This window comes from Suricata suricatta, chromosome 6 (genome assembly GCF_006229205.1).
Source record: "Suricata suricatta isolate VVHF042 chromosome 6, meerkat_22Aug2017_6uvM2_HiC, whole genome shotgun sequence".
In the NCBI taxonomy this organism is placed as follows: Eukaryota; Metazoa; Chordata; class Mammalia; order Carnivora; family Herpestidae; genus Suricata; species Suricata suricatta.
The window spans coordinates 120,528,433-120,551,584 of record NC_043705.1 but is presented as its reverse complement, the minus strand read 5'-3'; the positions used below and the strand labels follow the sequence as shown (position 1 = coordinate 120,551,584).

The 23,152-nt window shown below is 38.5% G+C and overlaps 1 protein-coding gene across 8 annotated transcripts in view; it reads right to left on the bottom strand.

Moving 5' to 3' along the window:
• The window catches only part of LMBRD2 (LMBR1 domain containing 2), a 52,505-nt gene that overhangs the window by 24,371 nt on the left and 4,982 nt on the right, over nucleotides 1-23,152 (bottom strand). For all 8 annotated transcript variants that reach the window (XR_003909424.1, XR_003909425.1, XM_029940995.1 and 5 more), the window contains 5 exons: nucleotides 7,416-7,653; nucleotides 7,057-7,154; nucleotides 5,623-5,718; nucleotides 2,643-2,810; nucleotides 1,248-1,458 (listed from right to left, as the gene is read on the bottom strand). Coding sequence is in view for 6 of the 8 variants with exons in the window: in XM_029940995.1 (XP_029796855.1) it covers nucleotides 1,248-1,458; nucleotides 2,643-2,810; nucleotides 5,623-5,718; nucleotides 7,057-7,154; nucleotides 7,416-7,589 (747 nt within the window). In the remaining 2 variants the exon portion in view is untranslated. The remainder of the gene's footprint in view (nucleotides 1-1,247; nucleotides 1,459-2,642; nucleotides 2,811-5,622; nucleotides 5,719-7,056; nucleotides 7,155-7,415; nucleotides 7,654-23,152) is intronic.

The window sequence follows — 23,152 nt, the reverse complement described above, 5'->3', positions numbered from 1 at the left end:
TTGAATATGAACCATACAGTGTGATTATATTATCATCCAGAAAATACTGTATTTTTCTTTTAAATTCAGCCATATTACGCAAAAATTAAGTACAGAAACAGTGACCTACTGATATTTGCTATATCTGTTATAAATCTAAGACTCCTTCAAAAGTTCATTACTTTTGGGACACCTGGGTGGCTCAGTCAGTTCAGTGTCCAACAATTGGTTTCAGCTTAGGTTGTGATCTCACAGCTTTGAGACTGAGCCCTGCATGTGATTCTTTTTCTCCCTCTCCCTCTGCCCCTCCCTTGCTTGCAAGTGTGTGCTCTCAAAAAATAAAATAAAATAACAAAGAAGGCACTAATGCCAGTCCTAGTTTTCCACATCCTAGTCCTCAGTAGAGAGTTCCTACTTAACGAACAACAACAAAAGCTATCTTTCTTAGTCATTGACGATTCCTCCTAGCAAAATCCAGATCTTGCAAAGTTAACTGGATTTATATTTCTTGAAGAAATACTGAATAACTGGTGAAATCCATATTCTTCAAATCTGAAACAAGTGAATTTAGTACCAACTTTTAAGAAGAACACTATCAAATTTAAATTATCTTTAAAATTATCTTATTACTAAATATGAATTTTGACATTTTCTTCAAACATCCAAATTTTCAAATATAAACTTCGAAATATACCAGAAATAAATATAAAAATCATCAAACATACATTATTTTCTTTTGAAACATGTAATAACAGCCAGCAGCTGCCTGAGGAAATGTAATAGAATACTCTCTGTAGACTTACTCCTACATTTTACTCTACATTCAATGTCTTCTGCTACAGTTCTTACATTTTGTAGGGAATAAATGCCAAAAAGCCGGCATGAGATTTTTCAATCACGACACATTGCTCTTTTATTCAGTCACTGGAAAAATGGCTGCTGACTGTCTAAGAGTCTAGAGGACCAAGGAGGGCCTGTCAGGATAACCATGTGATTGATCACCGAATCTGACAGACTTTGAAAAGTAAACGAAGGGCACTGTGAGGTCACTCCAGGATGACACGCATAACCCTGCACTGCTGAATACACTGCTGCTGAATCCGTGCGTTAGAGGGTGGGGATGACACCTCCTGAAGCTGAACTGCCAACAGGAAGCCATCTTATCAGACAGGACAGCTTGAAGGACAGCCCATCACCGTTAAGGTGCTAAAGACGACAGCAACAAAAACCAACAGGGACTGACTGGAAGGTTTAAACTTGCTTATTACCTCCATGACATCTTCTAAAGTCTCTTCAGCATCCGCTTTTTCTGTCATCAGTTTGGCTGCCTTAAAGTACGTTTTCATAAGCAGGTAGCCTCTTTTTGCTCCAGTCCAGTACGACCGAGGAATTTCTACCAAACCATATCCCAACAACAACACGAGCAGAAACAGGCCCCAGGTGTTGGCAGCAGCGATTCCGATTGTCTGAAGCTGGTTCCTGAGAAAGAGAAGACAGAAGCAGATGGCTGTGAGAGAGAAGTTTTTCCAACAACATATAAAGTAAAACTAACTAGTGTTTTCAGAAAACACCCCTAAAGGATGGCTAGGATTTTACATGAAAAAAGTATACCTTCCAATCCTCAGCTACTTTATTAGCTACAGTAAATAATCTGTGTGTTTTAAAAGGAAGTTCGAGCATGACTGCAGAAATAGACTTTCACACAGGAAACACTGCTTCGATTAGAGTTAAAATTAGAATCTGGGATCATTCTTGGCAAAAACTATACATTTTTACCCAAAGAAAAGATATTTTTTATTAGGTGCTTTCTTACTCAGTATTAACCAAGAGAAGCCTGAAAAAAAATTTAATGTCTAAAAAATTTTATGTTGAGGCCTACTTACGCAAATCTCAGGACTGCAACAGTGAGAATTACCATTACTACTCTTCTCCTAAATTTTTGAGATTTCTTCACACAACATTATACAGATCATAAGTATAATACCGATTTCAATTTTATTATAACATCTGAATCTAACATCAAAAAGAAAAATGCTGTCAAGCTTTAGTCAGAACAAAAGAAAAATATTCACAAGCACTAATGAAAAAGAAACCTAGAGGATGCCTGGGTTGCTCAATCAGTTAAGCAATGACTTAGGCTCAGGTCATGATCTCGTGGTGTGTGAGTTTGAGCCCCACGTCAGGTCATGGTTTCCGGGTTCGGGAGTTAGAGCCGCCCACTGGGCTGTCTGCCGTCAGCAGAGACCACCTAGGATCCTGTCTCCCTCTCTCTCCGCCCCTCCCCTGCATGTGCACTCTCGCTCTCTCTCTCTCAAAAAAAAAAACTAGTTATTTTGTCATGTACAAAATTGTACACCCGAAACTAACATTACACTGTATGTTACCTGGAATTAAAATAAAAACTTTAAAAATCCATAAGGGTTAATACTTGTATCACTATTAGACAAAGCATTAGTCCTTCATCTAATCGCAACATTTAAATAGTTATTCCATTTTTTTCTTCTTAGAAATATGAGTTATTCAGAGTTCTTTTTGGAGAATCTGTAAAACGTAACTTGATAATGCTTCTCAGTGCAATGTCTGTTTACATGCCCATATGAGATTAAAGTAAATTTTTAAAAATGCAATATACATAAAAATGTTAAGAACACAACTTTTCTTACCATTCTAAGTGCAAATGTGGGTTTACAGCTACATATATTAAAAATGCTCCAAAAATCAGCAAATAGGTGCCATAATAGATCGCATTCTCAATCAGTGCGGTTTTGATCTTCCCGGTAATGGAAAACCCTCCTGATCTTGCATAGGACTGCATAAAAGGTAACAGGATCCTAGAAAGTTGGAAAAAATATGATTATAGAAACACTTGATATGTCTATTCTCAAAATACCAGAATTATGTGAATCTCAGTTTTAATGTGTAGTTCTTTCCATAAATATGATTTTGAGTGATTAGTAATACTGACCAAACTGTAATAGATGACTGAATATTTCTGTAATATGAAATTTTGGGGAGACAAAGCACATTTCTGGGAGCCAAAGAGACCACAATGACCAGCAGAGAGTACAACGGTGTCAAGAGCGACTTATGATGAATCTAAAAAAGCCTTTAAATAAAGGCTTTATGAAGACTCTGGACTGCATTCAGACAATGAGGAATCTTTTTCTTTAAGAAAAAGGAGATGTGATCAAATTTAAGTTTTTTAAAGACCGATAAGTCTTCAGCAGGAAGAATGCTCTGAAAGGGACCAAAACTGGGACTGGCTGGGGGAGGGCAAGGGGTGGTGATACAGTAAGAAGCAGGAGGGGAGGAGACCAGCTGTGGATACACTGATCTGAGGTGCTCAGGACACGTCCCAAAGGAGCTGCACAGGAAGCAGTTGGCTAACCAGCTTCAGGATTCAGCAGAGACGATGAGAAATACAGATACATCACCGTATCAGTGGTTCTGAAATAACAACATTAGATGAGACTTGGAAGGGTGAACATGTAGAATGAGAAGGAAAGGACTGAGGCTGACCCTGGGAAAGACCATCTTTTGAAGGAGAAGTAGAGAACCAGGAGGAGGGGCCAATAAAGGAGACAGAGACAGAACAGTAGAGAGATATGGAAGAAAACCAAGGAGCACACAGAGGGAAAAACAGAAGAAGAAAGTGTTTCAAAGTGGAGAGAGAAAACATTAATCAAATGCTGCCAAGAAGTCAAGTAAATTAAGAACCTGCATGTGTGAGTGGAGAAGCGGGCCTAGAAAACAGGGTTCAATGGGGTGAGGAAAGAGTAAGCAATGAGGAAACGTAGACAGTAAAAGTAAATGTAAACAATTTATTTAAAAAATTTGGCTGGGGAGGATAAACTGCAGTATATTCATATAATGGAAGTTTTCACAGAAATGACAAAGCAGAGAATACTGACATACACAGTAAGACACAGATGAATTTTCCAAATATGTGAGCAAAAAAAGAGATGCAGAAAAATACATACCATATTAACTCCATGTTTATAAAGCTCAAAAACAGGTAAAATTAATCTATAGTGATAGAAGTCGGAATCATGGCTACCTTTGGGGAGGGTATGAATGAGAGAGGGGCATGAGGGAAGCTTCTAGATTTAGCATGAATATTGTTAACATTCTACAGTATCATCTGGGTGCTGGTTATATTGGTGTACTCTGAACAAAATCAAAATGAACACAATTTATGGACTTATCTGTTCTGTACTAATTTATACTTTAATAAAAAAAGTCTCACCCACCCTGAGAGGTGCCTGGCTGACTCGGTCAGTTAAGGATCCAACTTCAGCTCAGGGCATGATGTCCCAGTTCCTGAGTTCAAGACTTGAGTCAGGCTTTCTGCTGTCAGGGCAGAGCCTGCTTTGGATGCTGTCTTCCTCTCTCTTTGCCCCTCCCCCCAAGTCTCCCTCCCAAAATTAAGCTGTGATGTACAATAGATCAATGAGGTTAGAAACTAGGAAGTTGGAAAGGATTGCATTTCAGAGATTTGGGGGTTTTTTCTTTTCTTTTTTTAAAAGGATGAGAGAATGGTGTACGCTTTGTTGAAACTAGAAGCTACAAGTATAGGAAATGAGAGCTGAAGGAGATGGGTGAGTATTTCAGGAAGCCGGATTTCACTTTGAAATCACTCTGAAGAGAGTGACTCCTCCACTCTTTGAGACCAAGGGAAAAGGATGGTCAGGGAGGTGAGCTGGTGGGAAGCTGGAAGAGTGTCCATCTGATGACTTCTATTTTCCCTGTGAAGTAGGAAGTAAAGTACTCTGCAAGGAGAAAAGGTGATTGATTCCAGGATATAAAAGAGAGAGAGAGAGCCACAAAAGGACCAGTAGAGGTTTGAGGGCTGTAGTGAGTAGAAGGATTTGCTGTGGAGAACAAAGAGCGAGCAGACTAGAGACACACAGAAGTCAGGCAATGCCGGGAGCCCGAACAAGTTGGAGGAACACGACTTTACAGGGGCACTACTCCACTGTGCCGTGTGATTTTTCTCTTGCAATATTCACTAACCTCAGTTTTAGAGCTTCATTGCCTGCAGAATATCTAAAATGCTCAAGAGGCAGTGAATAATGTGAGTCTGGAGCCTCACATAAAGACAAAGCTATTGTGTGTAGAAAGAAACATTTGGAATGCATCTGACTATGGCTACAATTAAAGCTACAGAGAGAGGCTCGGGTAATAAGATGACCAAAGATGGGACCTAGGGAATGCCAACACTCGGGAAATGGGCCACAGAAATAGAGTCCATAAAGGCAGTTCAGCAGGTTGGGCTAAGCAGACAGAAAGGAAACCAGGAGACAATGATGACCTCACAAGAGCAGCTTCATGTAAAAGTGGGACTGGAGGCAGACTAAATGGAAGAAAATCAAGAGAGAAGGCAATAACTGGAAGCGAATGGTGACAAGGAAAATTCTGGGCTTCTGTATTCTATTTCTTGTTTGTTGGGGGGGTTTTCTTTTCATTTCTTTTAAGATGGGAGAGAAGTGAAGGAGCAGACAAGAAGAACATAAAGATTTAAAAAAAAAACCCAAGTAAAACTTGAATAAACCCTAAAACATGAAGATTCATGGAGAAATTATAATCTTTTTCTTTTTACGTCAGCCAAAATTTAAAACCTTTTTAACCTTCACTATCACTTACCATGTTAAAAACTGTGATGTCCAATATACTACCCTCCAGAAAATTGGCATGATTCCATCAGGAATGTAACTCCATGGCTTGAAACATGGATGTCGGCTGTTTAACAACAATTTATAGCCAATTAATACACGATGACTACTTAAATACATTATACAATTAACTTGTGCATGGCAAAGTTCATTTACATCCAGATAGTAATTTACCATCTCTAGCTTCCAAAATTTCATAGCTAATTTAAAATTCAAAGCGGACTGTCAAACTAAACAAACAAAACACGTACAAGGAACAAAGCAGTTTATTCTAGAGAAGAATGCCACTTAAATTTTCAACTTTCAGTGTATTTTTAGTCCGAGTAAAAGAGGGTATAATGTTCACTTAATAGACTAATAACGAGAGTCTTTAAAAGTGAATGCATATGTCATGAAACTAAATCTCTGATTTGACTGCCTTTAAAATTGATGGCTGTCTTTAAAACACACTCCATTTTGTGGGGTTGGTTATTTTCTTGGGAGAGGGCACCAGGAGGTGACAGAAATTAGGTGACTAACTCCTGGTAACTGGAGCCCTAACTAATTAGTCACTCTGACACAGATCCCACCGACAGAGATGCCAGCATCTGTACACAGTTCTGTTTGAATTTTCTGAACATTCGTATAAGTTCCATTAACAGTCTTCCCAGACTGTAAGGACACTGTTTATTCCAGGAGCTGCCAACGATTCACAACTGCTGCTGACCCACAGTCAATTTTTAATGTGCTTGAAAGGGGAGTAACATCTACATTTTAAATTTACCTTTATTCAGGTTAGATTAAAAAAATAATAAAAGCTGCATAAAGAAGCATGAAAACACTACTTAGAGCATTGGTAAAAGCTATAGTCCACATTTATTAAAGCTATTTAGTTGGAAGTCTGATATGGATTGAACATAACCTTTTGATAGCTTCAGCTTCATTCTCAGTCTAAAACTATAATGGTTTCAAATGATGCACGATATGAAAAGCACATCCTACATATAGAATGATCCCCTGGTCGTTTATACAACTTCGTAAATCAGGCAAAAGAGAAAATGAATTTTTTTTTAGACTAGAGAGAGGCTGAGAAGAAAAAAAGCTGTTGGAAGTCACATTCTTAGTAAGAGGCAGAACTAAGACTAAAAAAAAATCAGGTCTTCTCCAAGTTTCTGCTTAACATCTACTGAAAGGCCCTGTGCACCAATAAATATGTAAAATTTGTTTAAGATTTAAATTTAAATAGAACACAAGGTAATTAAAGGTCTACTAGCAAAGGATTAGAGTGGGGTGTGGGGAGAGTAGAGAATGAGGATCAACTTTTACAAATTTAAATCTCAAATGGTAAGTAAGAACTGACAATTTTAAAACAATTTTTCTTCTACACTATTTAAAAAATGAAAAAAAAAAAAAAGGAAGAAAATACCTTGGAACCGGGGTAGCAGTTGCATGGAATCCGGTAACGTTGCTGTTCTCGGGAGGGCTTGAGTTTGCGGCCGCATGCCTACAGCGGTTGTATATTGTCTAAACCAATTAGAACACATGGTTTAAAAACAAACATCAAAAGGTCACCAAAAACTTAAGGGATACTGGGGGATATCAATCTCTCCACCAGTGACCTTCCTGGCTATGCTTTTTAATGATCAAATTCACACAGTAAGATTTAAATATGAAATGTTAAGTGTCACCTTATATAATTTAGCTGTTTTAAGAACTAACATATCTCAAACATGCTGTATGATTACAATTGCTTTTCAAATTGCAAAACTCAGTTTCACCTCTTACCGTACTGACATCCAGAGGCAGTATGAAGACGATAAGAAAGCAGAGATACCAAGCTAGCAGTGTTCCAATAATAACAAGTCTATGCTGTTTCTTAAAGTCTCCATATCGATGAAGTAGGAATAATGCCAGAAAAAAGACAAAAACAATCTCGAGTCCCAAAGCTGCACCACTCATTATTGAATGTTCACTCCGACTAACCAGAAGTCATTCATGTGCAGGTCTGGATCATATCTGTAAACTAGAAAAGAAAAAAAAAAGGTAGCATTAACATAGGAAACAACCACTTGGAAATCTCCTAAATATTTGTTTATTGATGTTTAAATTCTTCAGATGTTTATAGACATGTTAACAAATTCTTTGGAAAATTGTCAGGCTTTACATTGAACTACAAATAGAAGGAAAAGGGGGGTGCCCGGGTGTCTCAGTTGGTCGAGTGTCCCACTTCCCTCAGGTCATGATCTCACGGTTCGGTAGTGAGTTCAAGGCCCACATCAGGTTCGCGCTGTCAGCACAGAGCCTGCTTTGGAGCCTCTGTCCATCCCTTCCCTGCCTCACTCCCGCTTGCACTCTCTCTTTCTCAAAAATAAAGAAAACATTAAAAAAAGAAACAAATAGAAGGAAAAGGATAATTCTTACTCTCAAATACGTATCTTATTTTCTAAAACGGATCTTAAAATCTTCATATAAATTGTATCATCATGAAAAAAGCTGTCTTAATGAAAATGATACTAGTTCTGAAAATATTACAAAATAATACTGAATGTAAACCATTTCAATAGTGTCATTTGGAGTTTCTTCCCTACGGTTACTACAGAAATTTTATACAAATATATTACTGACTAGGTCCTAAGTAATCGCGTTTTGTAAAATAAAGTTTTCCACAGTATATTACTTAAAATGTTCCAAAAAAGGGAGAGACAGCAAGAAAAAGACCATTTGAAAACACTTCCTTTGTCCGAAAGTTTGTTTTGTGTGTGTGATAATCTTGTCTAACAACTTAAATGACTTGAAATTCTTATTTATTTCCTGCTTCACAAACAGTAGTTGACTCTTGAACAATACAGATTTGAACTGTGTGAGTCCACTTATACAGATTTTTAAAACTAAATACAGTACTATAAATATATGTCCTCTTTATGATTTTCTTAATAACAATTTGTCTGCAGCTTACTTTATTATGAGTGTATAATATGCATACAATATATATTGAATCATTGTCATATACCAGAAACTACTATAATGCTGTATGCTAATTATATTTCAATAAAAAAGTATTCATACTATAAAATACATGTCAAGATCATCCAATTAAATACATACCCACACACACACACAATATGTATTAACTGGCTGTTTATGTTATGGTTAAGGGTTCTAATCAATAGTAGGCTATAAATAGTTGTTTCCAGGGAGTCAAAAATTTTACACAGATTTTCAACTATACAGGAGTTTAGCACCCCGACTTGCATTGTTGAAGGGTCAAATGTATATTTATCACTTTTCCATTTATCTATATAAATATTATTTTCTTTAAAGAAAGTTACCTATTTTATATGCAGAAAAATATATCAATGATTATCGAATAAAATATGCTTAAGACTATTTTTAATTTTTAAATTTTATTTAAACTGAAGGTAGTTAACATGTAGTGTAATAATGATTTCAGGAGTAGAATTTAGTGATTCATCACTTACATAATAACACCCAGTGCTCATCCCGACAAGTGTCCTCCTTAATTCCCACCACCCATTTAGCCCATTCCCTCACTTGAAACCCCTCAAACAATCCTCAGTTTGTTCTCTGTATTTAAGAGTTTCTTATGGTTTGCCTCCCTCTCTTTTTATATTAATTTTTTCCTTCACTTCCCCTATGCTCATGTTTTGTTTCTTAAATTCCACATATAAGAGAAATCATGTGATATTTATCTTTCTCTGACTCACTTATTTCACTTAGCATAATAAACTCTAGTTCTATCCACATTGTTGGAAATGGCAAGATTTCATTCTTTTTGAATGTACACATATATGTATATATGTATACACACACACACACATATATATCACATTTTCTTTATCCCAAAACCAGCAAAGAAAGGAAATAATAAAGATTAGAGCAGAAATCAATGACATTAAAAAAAAAAAACAACAGAACAGATCAATGAAACCAGGGGCTTGTTCTTTGAAAGAATTAACAAAATTGATAAACCCCTAGCCAGTTTGATCAAAAAGGAAAGGATCCAAATAAAATCATGAATAAATGAGGAAAGATTATAACCAACACCACAGAAATACAAATAATAAGAGAATATTATGAGCAACTTTATTCCAACATATTGGGCAATTTGAAAGAAATTCCTAGAAATATCTAAACTATCAAACTGAAACAGGAAGAATAGAAAATTTGAACAGACCTATAACCAGTAAAGAAATTGAATCAGTAATCAAAAAATTTCCCAAAAAACAAGAGATCAGGGCCTTATAGCTTTTCAAGGGAATTCAACCAAACATTTAAAGAAAAGGTAATACCTTATTCTTGAAGCTATTCCAAAAAATAAAATGGAAGGAAAATTTCCAAACTCTTTCTATGAAGCCAGCATTACCTTCATTCTAAAACCAAACAAAAACCCCACTAAAGAGGAAAACTACAGACACCAAATTCCCTGATGGAACATGGATGCAAAAATTCTCAACAAAGTCTAGCAATTGAATCCAACAAGACATTAAAAAAATTATTTACCATGATTAAGTGGGATTTATTCCTGGATGCAGGGTTGGTTCAATATCGGCAAATCAATCAACATGATATGTCACATTAATAAAAGAAAGGATAAGAATCACATGATTCTCTCAATATATGCAGAAAAAGCATTTGACAAAACACAGCATCCTCTTGACAAAAACCCTCAAGAAAGCAGGGATAAAATGAACATACCTCAAGATCATAAAGGCCAAATACGAAAGACCCACAGTTGAACAACATAGTGTTGGAAGCCTTAGACTCAGCAGTCAGAAAACCAGAAGAAATAAAAGGCATTCAAATAGCCAAGGAAGAAGTCAAATTTTACTCTTCCCAGATGACATGATACTCTATGTGGAAAACCCAAAAGAGTCCACCAAAAAATTGCTAGAAATGATATGGGAATTCAGCAAAGTCGCAGAACATAAAATCAATGTACAGAAATCTGTGTTATTTCTATAAACCAATAAAGAAGCAGAAATAGAAATCAAGGACTCAATCCCAATGACAATTGCACCGAAAACCATAAAATATCTAGGAATAAACTTTACCAGAGGTTAAAAAAAATCTATACACTAAAAACTAAAGAAAGCTTATGAAAGAAACTGAAGAAGTCACAAAGAAATGGAAAAACATTCCATGCTCATGGATTAGAAGAACAAATGTTAAAATGTCAATACTACCCAAAGCAATCTACACAGTCAATGCAATTCCTATCAAAACAACACCAGCATTCCTCAGAGCTAGAACAAACAATTCTGAAATTTGTATGGAACCAGAAAAGATTCCAAATAGCCAAAGTAGTGTTAAAAAAGAAAACCAAAGTTGGTGCATCACAATTCTGGCCTTCCAGCTGTATTACAAAGCTGTAATCATCAACACTTGAAAATGTTTTTAATTATAAAACGCTGATAATACGACACCAGCAAATGGTTTATTTTTTTATAATGCTTTTAAAATAATTTACCTTTACTAACTGGATGCAGTATGTTTGTTTCACCTTTGTAAAATCAATTTTAGGCATTTTTGTTGGTCCATGGACTAACTATACTATGACAAGTAACTAATATCTTAATAGTGAAGATTGTAATGCAGAGGGGCACCTGAGTGGCTCAGTTGGTTGAGCTTCTGACTTCAGCTCAGCCCATGATCTCGCAGTCCATGAGTTGGCGTCCCATGTCTGGCTCTGTGCTGACAGCTAGGAGCCAGGAGCCTGCTTCGGATTCTGTGTCTCCCTCTCTCTCTCTGCCCCTTCCTTGTTCACACTCTGTCTCTGTATCTCTCTCTCAAAAATAAATAGACATTTAAAACATTAAAAAAAAAAAGATTGTGATGCAGAATAAAGCAGAATCCAAAACTAGTTATGAAAAAAATAAGAATAAAGTAAGTTTGTGTACTAACAGGTTAAACTTAAATTTATATAAGAAATAACCTCACACAGAATATCACAAACAGGGGTGCCTGGGTAGCTCAGTCGGTTAAGTGTCCAGCTTCAGCTCAGGTCATGATCTCCTGGTTCATGGGTTCGAGCCCCACGTCAGTCTCTGTGCTGACAGCTAGGTCAGAGCCTGGAGGCTTCTTCGGATTCTGTGTCTCCCTCTCTCTGTGACCCTCCCCTGTTTGTGCTATCTCTCTCTGTCTCTCAAAAATAAATTTTAAAAAAACATTAGAAAATATATTTTAAAAAAAGAATATCACAAACAAAAAGCACATTTAAAAAAGTATTTGCTTCTCCTTTGTGTACTTTAACCAATATTTTCATATTTTTTAAATACCTAAATTTGATCCCCTTTCATCAATCACCGTATCATGCTATATCTTTCTTCAAAGCACTTATCCACCTGATATAATGTATATTCATACTTATTTTCTCCCTGTAACCCCTTCCTACCATCCCCACCTCCAGTACTATGTCCCAAGTCTCTAGTACAGTGTCCAGCATACAGCAGCTATTCAAAAAACATTTGTTGAATGAATAAATGAATAAAAAACATTACACTTCAGCATATACACAGTTTTTATTAATGCTGACTACAAAAGCAACATAAATCTTTTATTTTCTTCAAAATTGATTTTACAAATGTTTATTACAACTCAAAAAATTACAACTCTGTCACTACTAACTACTATGCAAAACTTCAAAGTTCATTTTCTTTTGTTATTCCTGATGAATTTTTTTAATAGTTTATTGTCAAATTGGTTTCCATATAACACCCAGTGCTCTTCCCCACAAATGCCCTCCTGCCTTACAACCACCTCCCTTCCCCCTCCAACCCCGGGTTTGTTTTCAGATTTCAATAGTCTCTCAGGTTTTGCACCCCTCTTTCTCCCCAACTCTCTTCCCCCTTCCCCTCCCCATGGTCCTCTATTAGGTTTCTCCTGTTAGACCTATGACTGCAAACATATGGTATCTGTCCTTTTCCACCTGACTTATTTCGCTTAGCATGACATCATGGAGGTCCATCCACTTTGCTACAAATGGCCAGATTTCATTCTTTCTCATTGCCGTGTAATACTCTATTGTGTATATATATATATGTATATATATATACATATATATATATACCACATCTTCTTGATACATTCATCAGGTGATGGACACTTTCGCTTTTTCCATGATTTGGCTATTGCTGACAGTGCTGCTATGAACATTGGGGTACATGTGCCCCTGTGTGTCAGCACTTCTGTATCCCTTGGATAAATCCCTAGAAGTGCTATTGCTGGGTCATAGGGGAGTTCTATTGATAGTTTTTGAGGAACCTCCATACTGTTTTCCAGAGTGGCTACACCAGTTTACATTGCCACCAACAGTGCAGGAGGGTGCCCATCTCTCCACACCCGCGCCAGCATCTATAGTCTATTGATTTGTTCAATTTAGCCACTCTGACTGGTGTGAGGTGGTATCTCGGTGTGGTTTTGATTTGTATTTCCCTGATGATGAGTGATGCTGAACATCCTTTCATGTGGCTGCAGGCCATCTGGATGTCCTCTTTGGAGAAGTGTGTGTTTATGTCCTTTGCCTATTTCTTCACTGGATTATTCATTTTTTGGGTGTGGAGTTTGGTGAGTTCCATGTAGATTTTGGATAGTAGGCCTGTATCCAATATGTCATTTGCAACTATCGTTTCCCATTCCTTTGGTTGCCTATTTGTTTTCTTGATTGTGTCCTTTGCGGTGCAGAAGCTTTTTATCTTGATGAGATCCCAATAGTTCATTTCTGCTCTTGATCCCCTTGTCTTTGGGGATGTGTTGAGTAGGAAATTGCTGCAGTTGAGGTCAAGGAGGTTGTTTCCTACTTTCTCCTCGAGGGTTTTGATGGTTTCCTGTCTCACATTCAGGTCCTTCAGCCATTTTGAGTTTATTTTGTGTATGGTGTAAGAAAGTGGTCTACTTTCATTCTTCTGCATGTGGCTGTCCAGTTCTCCCAGCACCACTTGCTAAGAGGCAGTCTTTTTTCCATTGGATACTCTTTCCTGCTTTGTCAAAAATTAATTGGCCGTACATTTGTGGGCCCAGTTCTGGGTTCTCTAGTCTATTCCATTGGTCTGTGTCTGTTTTTGTGCCAGTACCGTACTGTCTTGATGATGACAGCTTTGTAGTAGAGGCTAAAGTCTGGGATTGTGATGCCTCCCGTTTTGGTTTTCTTCTTCCATATTACTTCGGGGTCTTTTGTTGTTCCATACAAATTTTAGGATAGCTTGTTCTGGCTTTGAGAAGAATGCTGGTGCAATTTTGATGGGGATTGCATTGAATGTGCAGATTGCTTTGGGTAATAATGACATTTTAACAATGTTTATTCTTCCGATCCATGAGCATGGAACGTTTTTCCATTTCCTGGTGTCTTCTTCAATTTCTTTCATAGGTTTTCTATAAATGTCATCATATAGTTCTTTTACATCTTGGTTAGGTGTCTTCCTAGGTATTTTATGGTTTTTCATGCAATTGAGAACAACATCAGTTTCTTGATTTCTCTTTCTGCTGGTTCATTATTGGTATATAAGAATGCAGCTGATTTCTGTACATTGACTTTGTACCCTGCAACTTTACTGAATTCACTGATCAGTTCTAGAAGGCTTCTGGTGGAGTCTGCCTGGTCTTCCATGTAGAGTATCATGTCATCTGCGAAAAGTGAAAGTTTGACTTCTTCTTTGCCAATTCTGATGCCTTTTATTTCCTTTTGTTGTGTGATTGCTGATGCTTGGACTTCCAGCACCATGTTAAACAACAGTGGTGAGAGTGGACACCCCTGTCGTGTTACTGATCTCAGGGGAAAAGTGCTCAGTTTTTCCCCATTGAGGATGATATTAGCTGTGGGCTTTTCACATTTGCTTTATAATGTTTAAGTAAGTTCCTTCTATTCAGACTTTCCCCAGGGTTTTTATTAAGAAAGAGTGCTGTATTTTGTCAAATGCTTTTTCTGCATCTATGGACAGGACCATATGGTTTTTATCTTTTCTTTGGTTAAGGTGATGTATCACACTGATGGATTTGCGAATACTGAACCAGCTCAATAACCCAGGAATGAATCCCACTTGATCATGATGGGTAATTTTTTTATACGATGTTGAATTTGATTTGCTAGTATATCTTGTTGAGGATTTTTGCATCTGTATTCATTAAGGATATTGGTCTGTAGTTCTCTTTTCTTGCTGGATCTCTGGTTTGGGTATCAAGGTGATGCTGGCTTCGTAGAATGAGTTTGGAAGTTTTCCTTCTATTTCTATTTTTTGGAATAGTTTGAGAAGAATGGGTATTAGCTCTGCTTTAATGTCTGGTAGAATTCCCCTGGGAAGCCATCTGCCCCTGCGCTCTTATTCATTGGGAGATTTTTGATAACAGATTCGATTTCTTCACTGGTTATTGTTCTATTCATGCTTTCTATCTCTTCTTGTTTGAACTTTGATAGTGCATGTATGTTTAGGAATTTGTCCATTTCTTCTAGGTTGTCCAGTTTGTTGGCATATAGATTTTCATAATCTCTAATGATTGCTTGTATTTCTAAGGGATTGGTTGTAATTGATTCTATTTCATTCATGATTTTGTCTATTTGGGTGCTCTCTCTTTTCTTTCAATGGAGCCTAGCTAGAGGTTTATCAATTTTATTTTTTCATAAAACCAACTCTTAGTTTCATTGATATGCTCAACTGTGTTTTTGGATTCTATAGTTTAATTTTGCCCTGATCTTTATTATTTCTTCTCTTCTGCTGGATTTGGAGTGCTCTTGCTGCTCCCCTTCTAGTTCCATGAGGTGCTCTGTTAGAGTTTGAATTTGTGCTTTGTGTAGTTTGTTGAAACAGGCCTGGATTGCAATATACTTTCCTCTTAGCACTGCCTTTGCTGCGTCCCAGAGAGTTTGGATTGTTGTATTTTCGTTTTCATTTGTTTCCATATATTTTTTAATTTCCTCTCTAATTGCTTGATTAGCCCAATCATTCTTTTGTAGGATGGTTTTTAACTTCCACATTTTTGGAGATTCCCAGACTTCTTTCTGTGGTTAATTTCAAGTTTCATTGTATTGTGATCTGAAAGTGTGGACGGTATGATCTCAATTCGTCTATATTTATGGAAGGCTGCTTTATGTTCCAGTGTGTGATCTAACTTGGAGAATGTGCCATATGCACTAGGGAAGAAAGTGAATTCCCTACCTTCAGGATGCAGAGTTCTAAATATATCTATTAATTCCATCTGCTTCAATGTGTCATTGAGGTCCATTGTTTCTTTAGTGATTTTCTGTCTGATGGATATATCCATTGCTGTCACTGGAGTATTAAAGTGCCCTGCAATTAGTACGTTCTTATCAATAAGATTGTTTCTTTCTGTGATTAATTGTTTATGTATTTGGGCACTCCCGAATTTGGTGCATAGATGTTTATAATTGTTAGAGCTCTTCCTGAAGGAGAGACCCTGTAATTATTATATAATGTCCTTCTTCATCTTTTGTTACTGCCTTTACTTTAAAGTCCAGTTTGTCTGATACATGTATGGCTACTTGGCTTTCTTTTGGCTCCCAGTTGCATGATAGATATTTCTCCAACCCTTTACTTTCAACCTGAAAGTGTCTTTAGGTCGAAAATGAGTCTCTTGTAGACAGCAAATAGATGGATTTTGTTTTTTTATCCATTCTGCTATCCTGTGTTGTTTGGTTGGAGCATTCAGTCCATTGACATTCAGTGTTATTATTATAAAATGTGGGTTTAGATTCATTGTGTTCTCCCTAGAATTCATGTTTATAGTGGTGTCTCTGGCACCTTGTAATCTTTGCAACATTTCCCTCATAGAGTCCCTCTTAGGATTTCTTGTAGGGCTGGTTTGGTGGTCATGAATTCTCTCAATTTTTGTTTATTTGGGAACACCTTTGTCTCTCCTATTTTGAATGACAGGCTTGCTGGGTAAAGGATTCTTGGCTGCATGTTTTTTCTGTTCATCACATTGAAGATTTCCTGCCATGCCTTCCTGGCCTGCCAAGTTTAATTAGGTAGGTCTGTAACCACGCTGATAGATTTTCCTTTGTATATTAGGGCCCTTTTCTCCCTAGCTGCTCTCAGAATTCTCTCTATATCTTTATATTTTGCCAGTTTCACTAGGATATGTTGTGCCAAAGGTTAATTCAAATTACATCTCCTGGGGGTTCTTTGTGCCTCTTGAATTTCAATGTCTATTTCTTTCCCCTGATTCAATATATTCTCAGTTATAATTTGTTCTAGTACCCCTTCAGGAACTCTCTCTCTCTCTCTTTCCTCTTCTTCAGAAATTCCTATGATAAAGATGTTGTTCCGAGTGATTTTATCACTCATGTCTCAAATTCTCCTTTCCTGCTCCTGATCAATTTCTCTCTCTTTGTTGGCTTCTTCTTTTGCTTTAACTGTGTCTTCTAATTCACCTATTCTTCTTTCTGCCTTTTCAATCCATGAGGTGGCCACCTCCATTTTATTATTCACCTCATTTATAGCCTTTTTTAACTCATCACACCTATTCTGAAAGTCCCTAGTCATTGTACCAGTAGCTTCTCTGATGATTTTTTCAAGCCCAGCGATAAATTTTATGACAATTGTTCTAAATTCCTGTTCAGTTATGTTGTTTAGATCTGTTTTGAGCAGTTCTTGGCTGTGACTTCTTCCTGGAGTTTCTTTAGGGGAGAGTTCTTTCTTTTGGTCATTTTGGCTAGTTTTCTGTCTCTTGTCAGTTTTAAAAGCTCATTGTGCACTGTGCACCTGTTAGTATTGCTCTGTTAAAGGAGGCTTATTGACTGTCCCGGGTCTGTCATTTCAGAAAATGTTCTTTTAATGGTGCCTCTCAGTTTCTCTTGTTGTGCCTTTGATTATTTTATTTCCCTACTCAGCGATATTTGGGACTTGCCATCATGCGTACTTTGGCTTGTTTCTTGGGGTAGCCCTGAAAAGGAAAACAGACAGACAAACATACAGGGAACAGAAGCATGCAAATGCACAGATAAATCAAACAAAGTAAAAGGGGGAAAGGAAGAAAAGGGAGGTAGAGGAAAGAGAAGAATAGACGAGAAGAAAAAATAAAGGGGAGCAGAGACAACAAAGGACAATGGACAGTCTAAAAGTGTGTTACCAGTCAAGGGGAGAGGTAAGGATGAGATAAGGGAGAATATATCTGGATGGCAAGAGAAAAAAAAAAAGAGGGAGAAAGGAAAAAGGAAAATAAAGAGCAAAAAATTAAAGAAAAAAATTTTTAAGAGTAAAAAAGGGTAATAATAATAATAATAAATAAGTACAGAAAAAGCAACAGCTCCCCCTAGTGGATAGGCGTGGTTTGGTGTAAGTAGGTCTGGGGGCGGGTGCACAGAGTAGTATGGCAGATTCTCAAGCTCTGCTTGAACAGAGTGCTGCAAGCCACTCTTACGAGTCTGATCTCCTTGTGCCCCCGCTGAGTCAAGCGTTATTTTCCAGGCCACCTCACTTCAAAATCCTAGTCCAGGCACTTTCATGCTACCACAGATGAGAAGGACTTGCTTTGGCGGCTGGCTTCTTAGCCGGGATCTCTTTCGTGGAGGGAGTAGTTTCTCTTGGCGCTGGACAGGATTTGCTCTACTGCTGCTTGCCGGAGGCGAGGTGCGCTGCAGGAGGCAAAGGGTGTGCCCCACAGATGCCACCACCAACTCCCAGACGGGATTGCTTAGGGGGAGGTAGCAATTTTCTTGGCGCCAGCTGGTATTTGCCCGAGCTGCCAGAGGCAAGGTGCGCTGCAGGAGATAAGGTGGGCGCCCCACAGAGGCCACCGCCAACTCCCAGCAGGGATTGCATAGGGGGAGGCTGCAATTTCTCTTGGCGCCAGCTGGTATTTGCCCGAGCTGCCAGAGGCAAGGTGCGCTGCAGGAGATAAGGTGGGCGCCCCACAGAGGCCACCACCAACTCCCAGCCGGGATTGCATAGGGGGAGGTTGCAATTTCTCTTGGCGCCAGCTGGTATTTGCCCACAGCTGCCTGAGGCAAGGTGCGCTGCAGGAGGTAAGGTGCGCGCCCCACAGAGGCCACCGTCCACTCCCAGCGGGGCTTGCATAGGGGGAGGGAGCAGTTTCTGTTGGTGCTGTTGCTGCCATAGGGGGAGGGAGCAGTTTCTGTTGGTGCCGCCGCTGCCGGAGGCGATGTGCGATGTAGGAGGTGAAGTGTGAGCTACGGCAGCTGCCGCCGCCAACAACTCCCTCCGGGATCGCACAGGAGTGGAGGCTACATTTTTTCCCTTGCGCCACCAGGGCTCGGGATTTGGGCTGCCCAGCGGTTATATATGGAGTAAGAGTTTTTCTCTCCGTGCCAGGTTAAACGTTGTTTATCTCTTCTCTAGAGACAGTACTATGAGCGTGTTCAGTTTCTTTCTCTTCCCTTTGTCTCTCAGGGGCTCCTTGCAGCTGCCCCGTGTTGGGCTGGGGCTCCCACCTCCCCTGCCCTTCTCGGGCTTGCCCGTTTTCCAATCTCCCCAGTTCGCACTCACTCACTCAGGCATCTTTGAGGTTGTCTTCTTTCTGGAGTCTGTATTTTCTCTTTCCACTCTTGCTAATAAAAGTCAAGTCCTTCTCATATTGATAAATGGGGTGGAGAAAGTTTACAGAGTTCCCTTCTTCTCTGCCATCTTGGCTCCTCCCCCCCTCAAATTTCATTTTTTATGAGAAAAACTTGTACGATCACAGTAAGAGTAGGTCAAATCTTATTTGTAAGCCAAGAATAGATTAAGTGATGAAAGCCATTACCATCTTCAAGATCCAGCTTTTATAAAAAACATAATTCAATGTGAATTTAAGTGTAACATAGTTATTATCTGAAAATCTCTTTATGTTTGACCTACATATTTATTTTCCTGAAATTGTCCTGTCCAAGGAACATAGTTAATCATAGAGAAAAGGCTGAACATCAAAGATTACCAAGGAAATGCTAAAGTATGGCAAAAGCAAATGACTGATTATTGAAGTATGAGAAATAATGTTTGCCAAGATTATCTAGTAACATTTGAAAATTACTGTATCATTAATGGAAAAACTCAATTCACTCATTTTTACATTTATTAGAATATTCATGAAAAACACAGACATTGTGGCGCCAAGGTGGTTCAGTTGGTTAGGGTCCGACTTTTGCTCAGGTTATGACCTCATTGTTCATGGGTTCAAGCCCCGCATCAAGCTCTGTACTGACAGCTCAGAGCCTGGAGCCTGCTTTGGATTCTGCGTCTCCCTCTCTCTCTGCCCCTCCCTTGCTTACACTCTGTCTCTCTCAAAAATAAACAGACATTTAACATTTTTTTAAAAACAGAAAAAGGAAAAAAAACACTAAGGCAAAAATGAAATGTAAGATTATGGGCAAAAGCAAACAACTAAATCAGTTATAAACTTGCCACAAGCTACTAATAGTTATTTTACAGTAGCTGTCGATTTTTCAGCCTGATTCACAGCACTTTAAAATCTTGTATATGAATAAAAGGAACTATGGATCCCTTATTCCAGTAATAAAGAAATGGTCTGGTTACATCTCTTCCATTCTCAGTGTATTAGTCTCCTATTCCTGCTATAAACAATTCCTACAAACTCAGAGGCTTAAAACACCCTTATATCATAGCTTCTGTGGTTCAGATGTCCAGGCACAACTTGGCTCAACTGAATTCTCAAGATCAAAATCAAGGTTGTCAGCAGGTTTGAGTTCCTCTCTGGATACTCTGGGGAGGAATGTACTTCTAAGTTCATCCAGGCTGTTGGCATAATTCAGTTTGTTATGATTTTAGGGCTGAGATCGCCATTTCCTTGTTGGCTGTCAGCTGGCATTTACCCTTAGCTCCAGAGGCCTCTTTTAGACTTTGCATGTGGTCCTGTGTATCTCAGAGCCAGCCATGGTTTATCAAATCCTCTCAGGAATCTTGGACTTTGCCTTCCACTCTCAGAAAGAGAAAACTCTGCTTTCAGGGGCTCATCTGATCTCCCTGGGACAATCCGGATAATCTAGCCCTATTTACTAGTTCCAAGTATTAAGGCATAGATCTCCTCTGGGGTCTATTATTCCGTTTACTACACACACCTTCTATTTCTGTTCAAGCTGAACTCCTGTTCTCTTGTTATGACACAAGGTTAGGCCTAAGGACCCCATTAAATTGGATGAAAATTGGGGTTTCCCTAAGCTTAGATGAGAAAATAATAGTTTCAAAGTCCGTATCTTTGACCTTGTACCTAAATTCAAGTGAGAAATTATTTTTTACAGTCCAGAATGACAGCACTTTTCAAGGTTCTTTACGAATTCCTATATCCTATAGCCTGTTTTGGTTATTTCTACCGAATACTTTTGTGTTCAAAGCTACCGGCACACTTTATTCCCTATCTGATCCAGTTATTGGTATATTCAATTAATAAAATAACTGTCAATTAAAATCTAAACAAAATAAAGATTAGACAACTCAGGTTTGGCCTGAGTTTCTGGTCTAAATAAACTCATAACCAAGGAATACAGGAATTTGGCAATCCGAATCAGACACTTTTAGAAAGGTACATCCTTTGTCCTAGCAACCTCTCTTCAAATAGCCTAAATGAAAAACCAAAAGGTGAACAAACATTTATCTACAATGTTATCTTTCATGGCAGCACTATTTAACCATGAAAACAGAGCAACAACTTAAAACGTTAGTACTAAATAGTCTAGGAAGTCTGAAAACTATCTACCAGTCTCATGCGAGTCCACTGCCCTTTTGAAAAAAGCAGCAAAGCGTTTCATGAATCACTAATCCTGCAAACCTGTCCGTAGCTGGGGGAGGAGGGATCTGTGCCAGAAGTCAAGGACCACAGAGCAACAACACTCCACTACAGGCTGTGACTCAAGGAGGCCACCAGATTCCTCCCACCTATTAGAAAGGTGAGATCCATGGGGACACTTTATTTATGTATGTATGTATGTATGTATGTATGTATGTATGTATGTATTTATTTATTTATTTATTTTGAGAGAGAGAGGGAGACACAGAATCTGAAGCAGGCTCCAGGCTCTGAGCTAGCTGTCAGCACAGAGCCTGACGTGGGGCTCAAACCCACGAATGTGAGATCATAGCCTGAGCGGAAGCCAGACACTTAACCGACTGAGCAACGCAGGTGCCCCTTCACAGGGACACTTTAGAGACAGCAAAAGAGACATGGGTGGGGTCCAAGGAAGTACACATAAGAAACACATGGACAAATATATATCAAAATGCTAATTGTGACTCATAAAATGATAAAGACATGATTTCTATTGTCCTCTTTATGCTTTTGTGTGTGTTTATACATAATGAACATGCATTATTTTGTAATTTTAAAGTTATTTAAAAATCAGTGGAGTAATATGAAGGTAAAACACACAACAAATAGAAAATGAAAAATTCTGCTGTGATGTTGAGTGTCTAAGGTTACAGCTACTTTAAAATACAAATGCTTTATTATACTGTGATAAACCTGGGTTCCAAATCCCAACTCTATTTAATAACTGCTTAACTCTACACAATTTAAGCTGTTAAGTGAGCATAAATAATCACCTCATGCAGGTTTCTATGAAGATTAAATGAGATCCAAAAGTGAAACACCAAATAGGAGTTCGAGGCCCAGAGTAGATCCTTAATAAATGCTAGGTGCTAACCTCCACCTCCTTTATATCATGTGCTTCTAGAAGATAACTAGTTGCATCAATAGTCTCAAAGCACAGCTTTACAGCAAATAGTCTCCTCCCCCACTGTCTCCCCAAAATATGGATACCAAATGCTTTTTGCTTCTCATTCTCTGTGGTTACAACAGCCTGAGCCCAGTCTCGTTTCTATAAAACAAAAAACAATCTTTCCTCCAAGAAATTGCTCTCCTCGCCTATCTTGACAAATTGGGATTATTCCCACAGGTCTACAAAGTAGCCCAAACACCACTTCATCTATCTATCTATCTGCTGTGAAGAGACAGAACCACGCCAAGAAGGTGTACGAGACATACCAATGTCACGCAGAAAGACAATGCCATTCTCCTAGGCACATGATCAAAGTGGAGGCAGATAAAAATGGACCATTCGCTGCCCTGTAACCATGTACAGCTGTGCAAAAATAGACTCAAGGGCGAAAGAGGAAATATGCCCCTGCCCAGAAAAGTGGTCCTTCTAGTAATATTCTTCAAATATTAAAATAACATGTTTAGGCTAAATGAAAAGAATGAGAGAATATGCAAATATTTGGAGGCAAATCAAAAATCAGTTCCATGTGACTAGAGATTGAAAAAGAGATTTAACGCTATCATAGGGTGGCATAAACACCAACAGCAGCAAAAGCAGATTTTACTCAGAATCAAAATGCCAATTCATGGGGCGCCTGGGTGGCTCAGTCGGTTAAGCCTCCGGCTTCGGCTCAGGTCAGATCTCACATTCGTGGGTTCGAGCCCCGCGTCAGGCTCTGTGCTGACAGCTAGCTCAGAGCCTGGAGCCTGCTTCCAGTTCTGTGTCTCCTTCTCTCTCTGCCCCTCCCCCTCTCATGCTCTGTCTCTCTCTGTATTAAAAATAAATA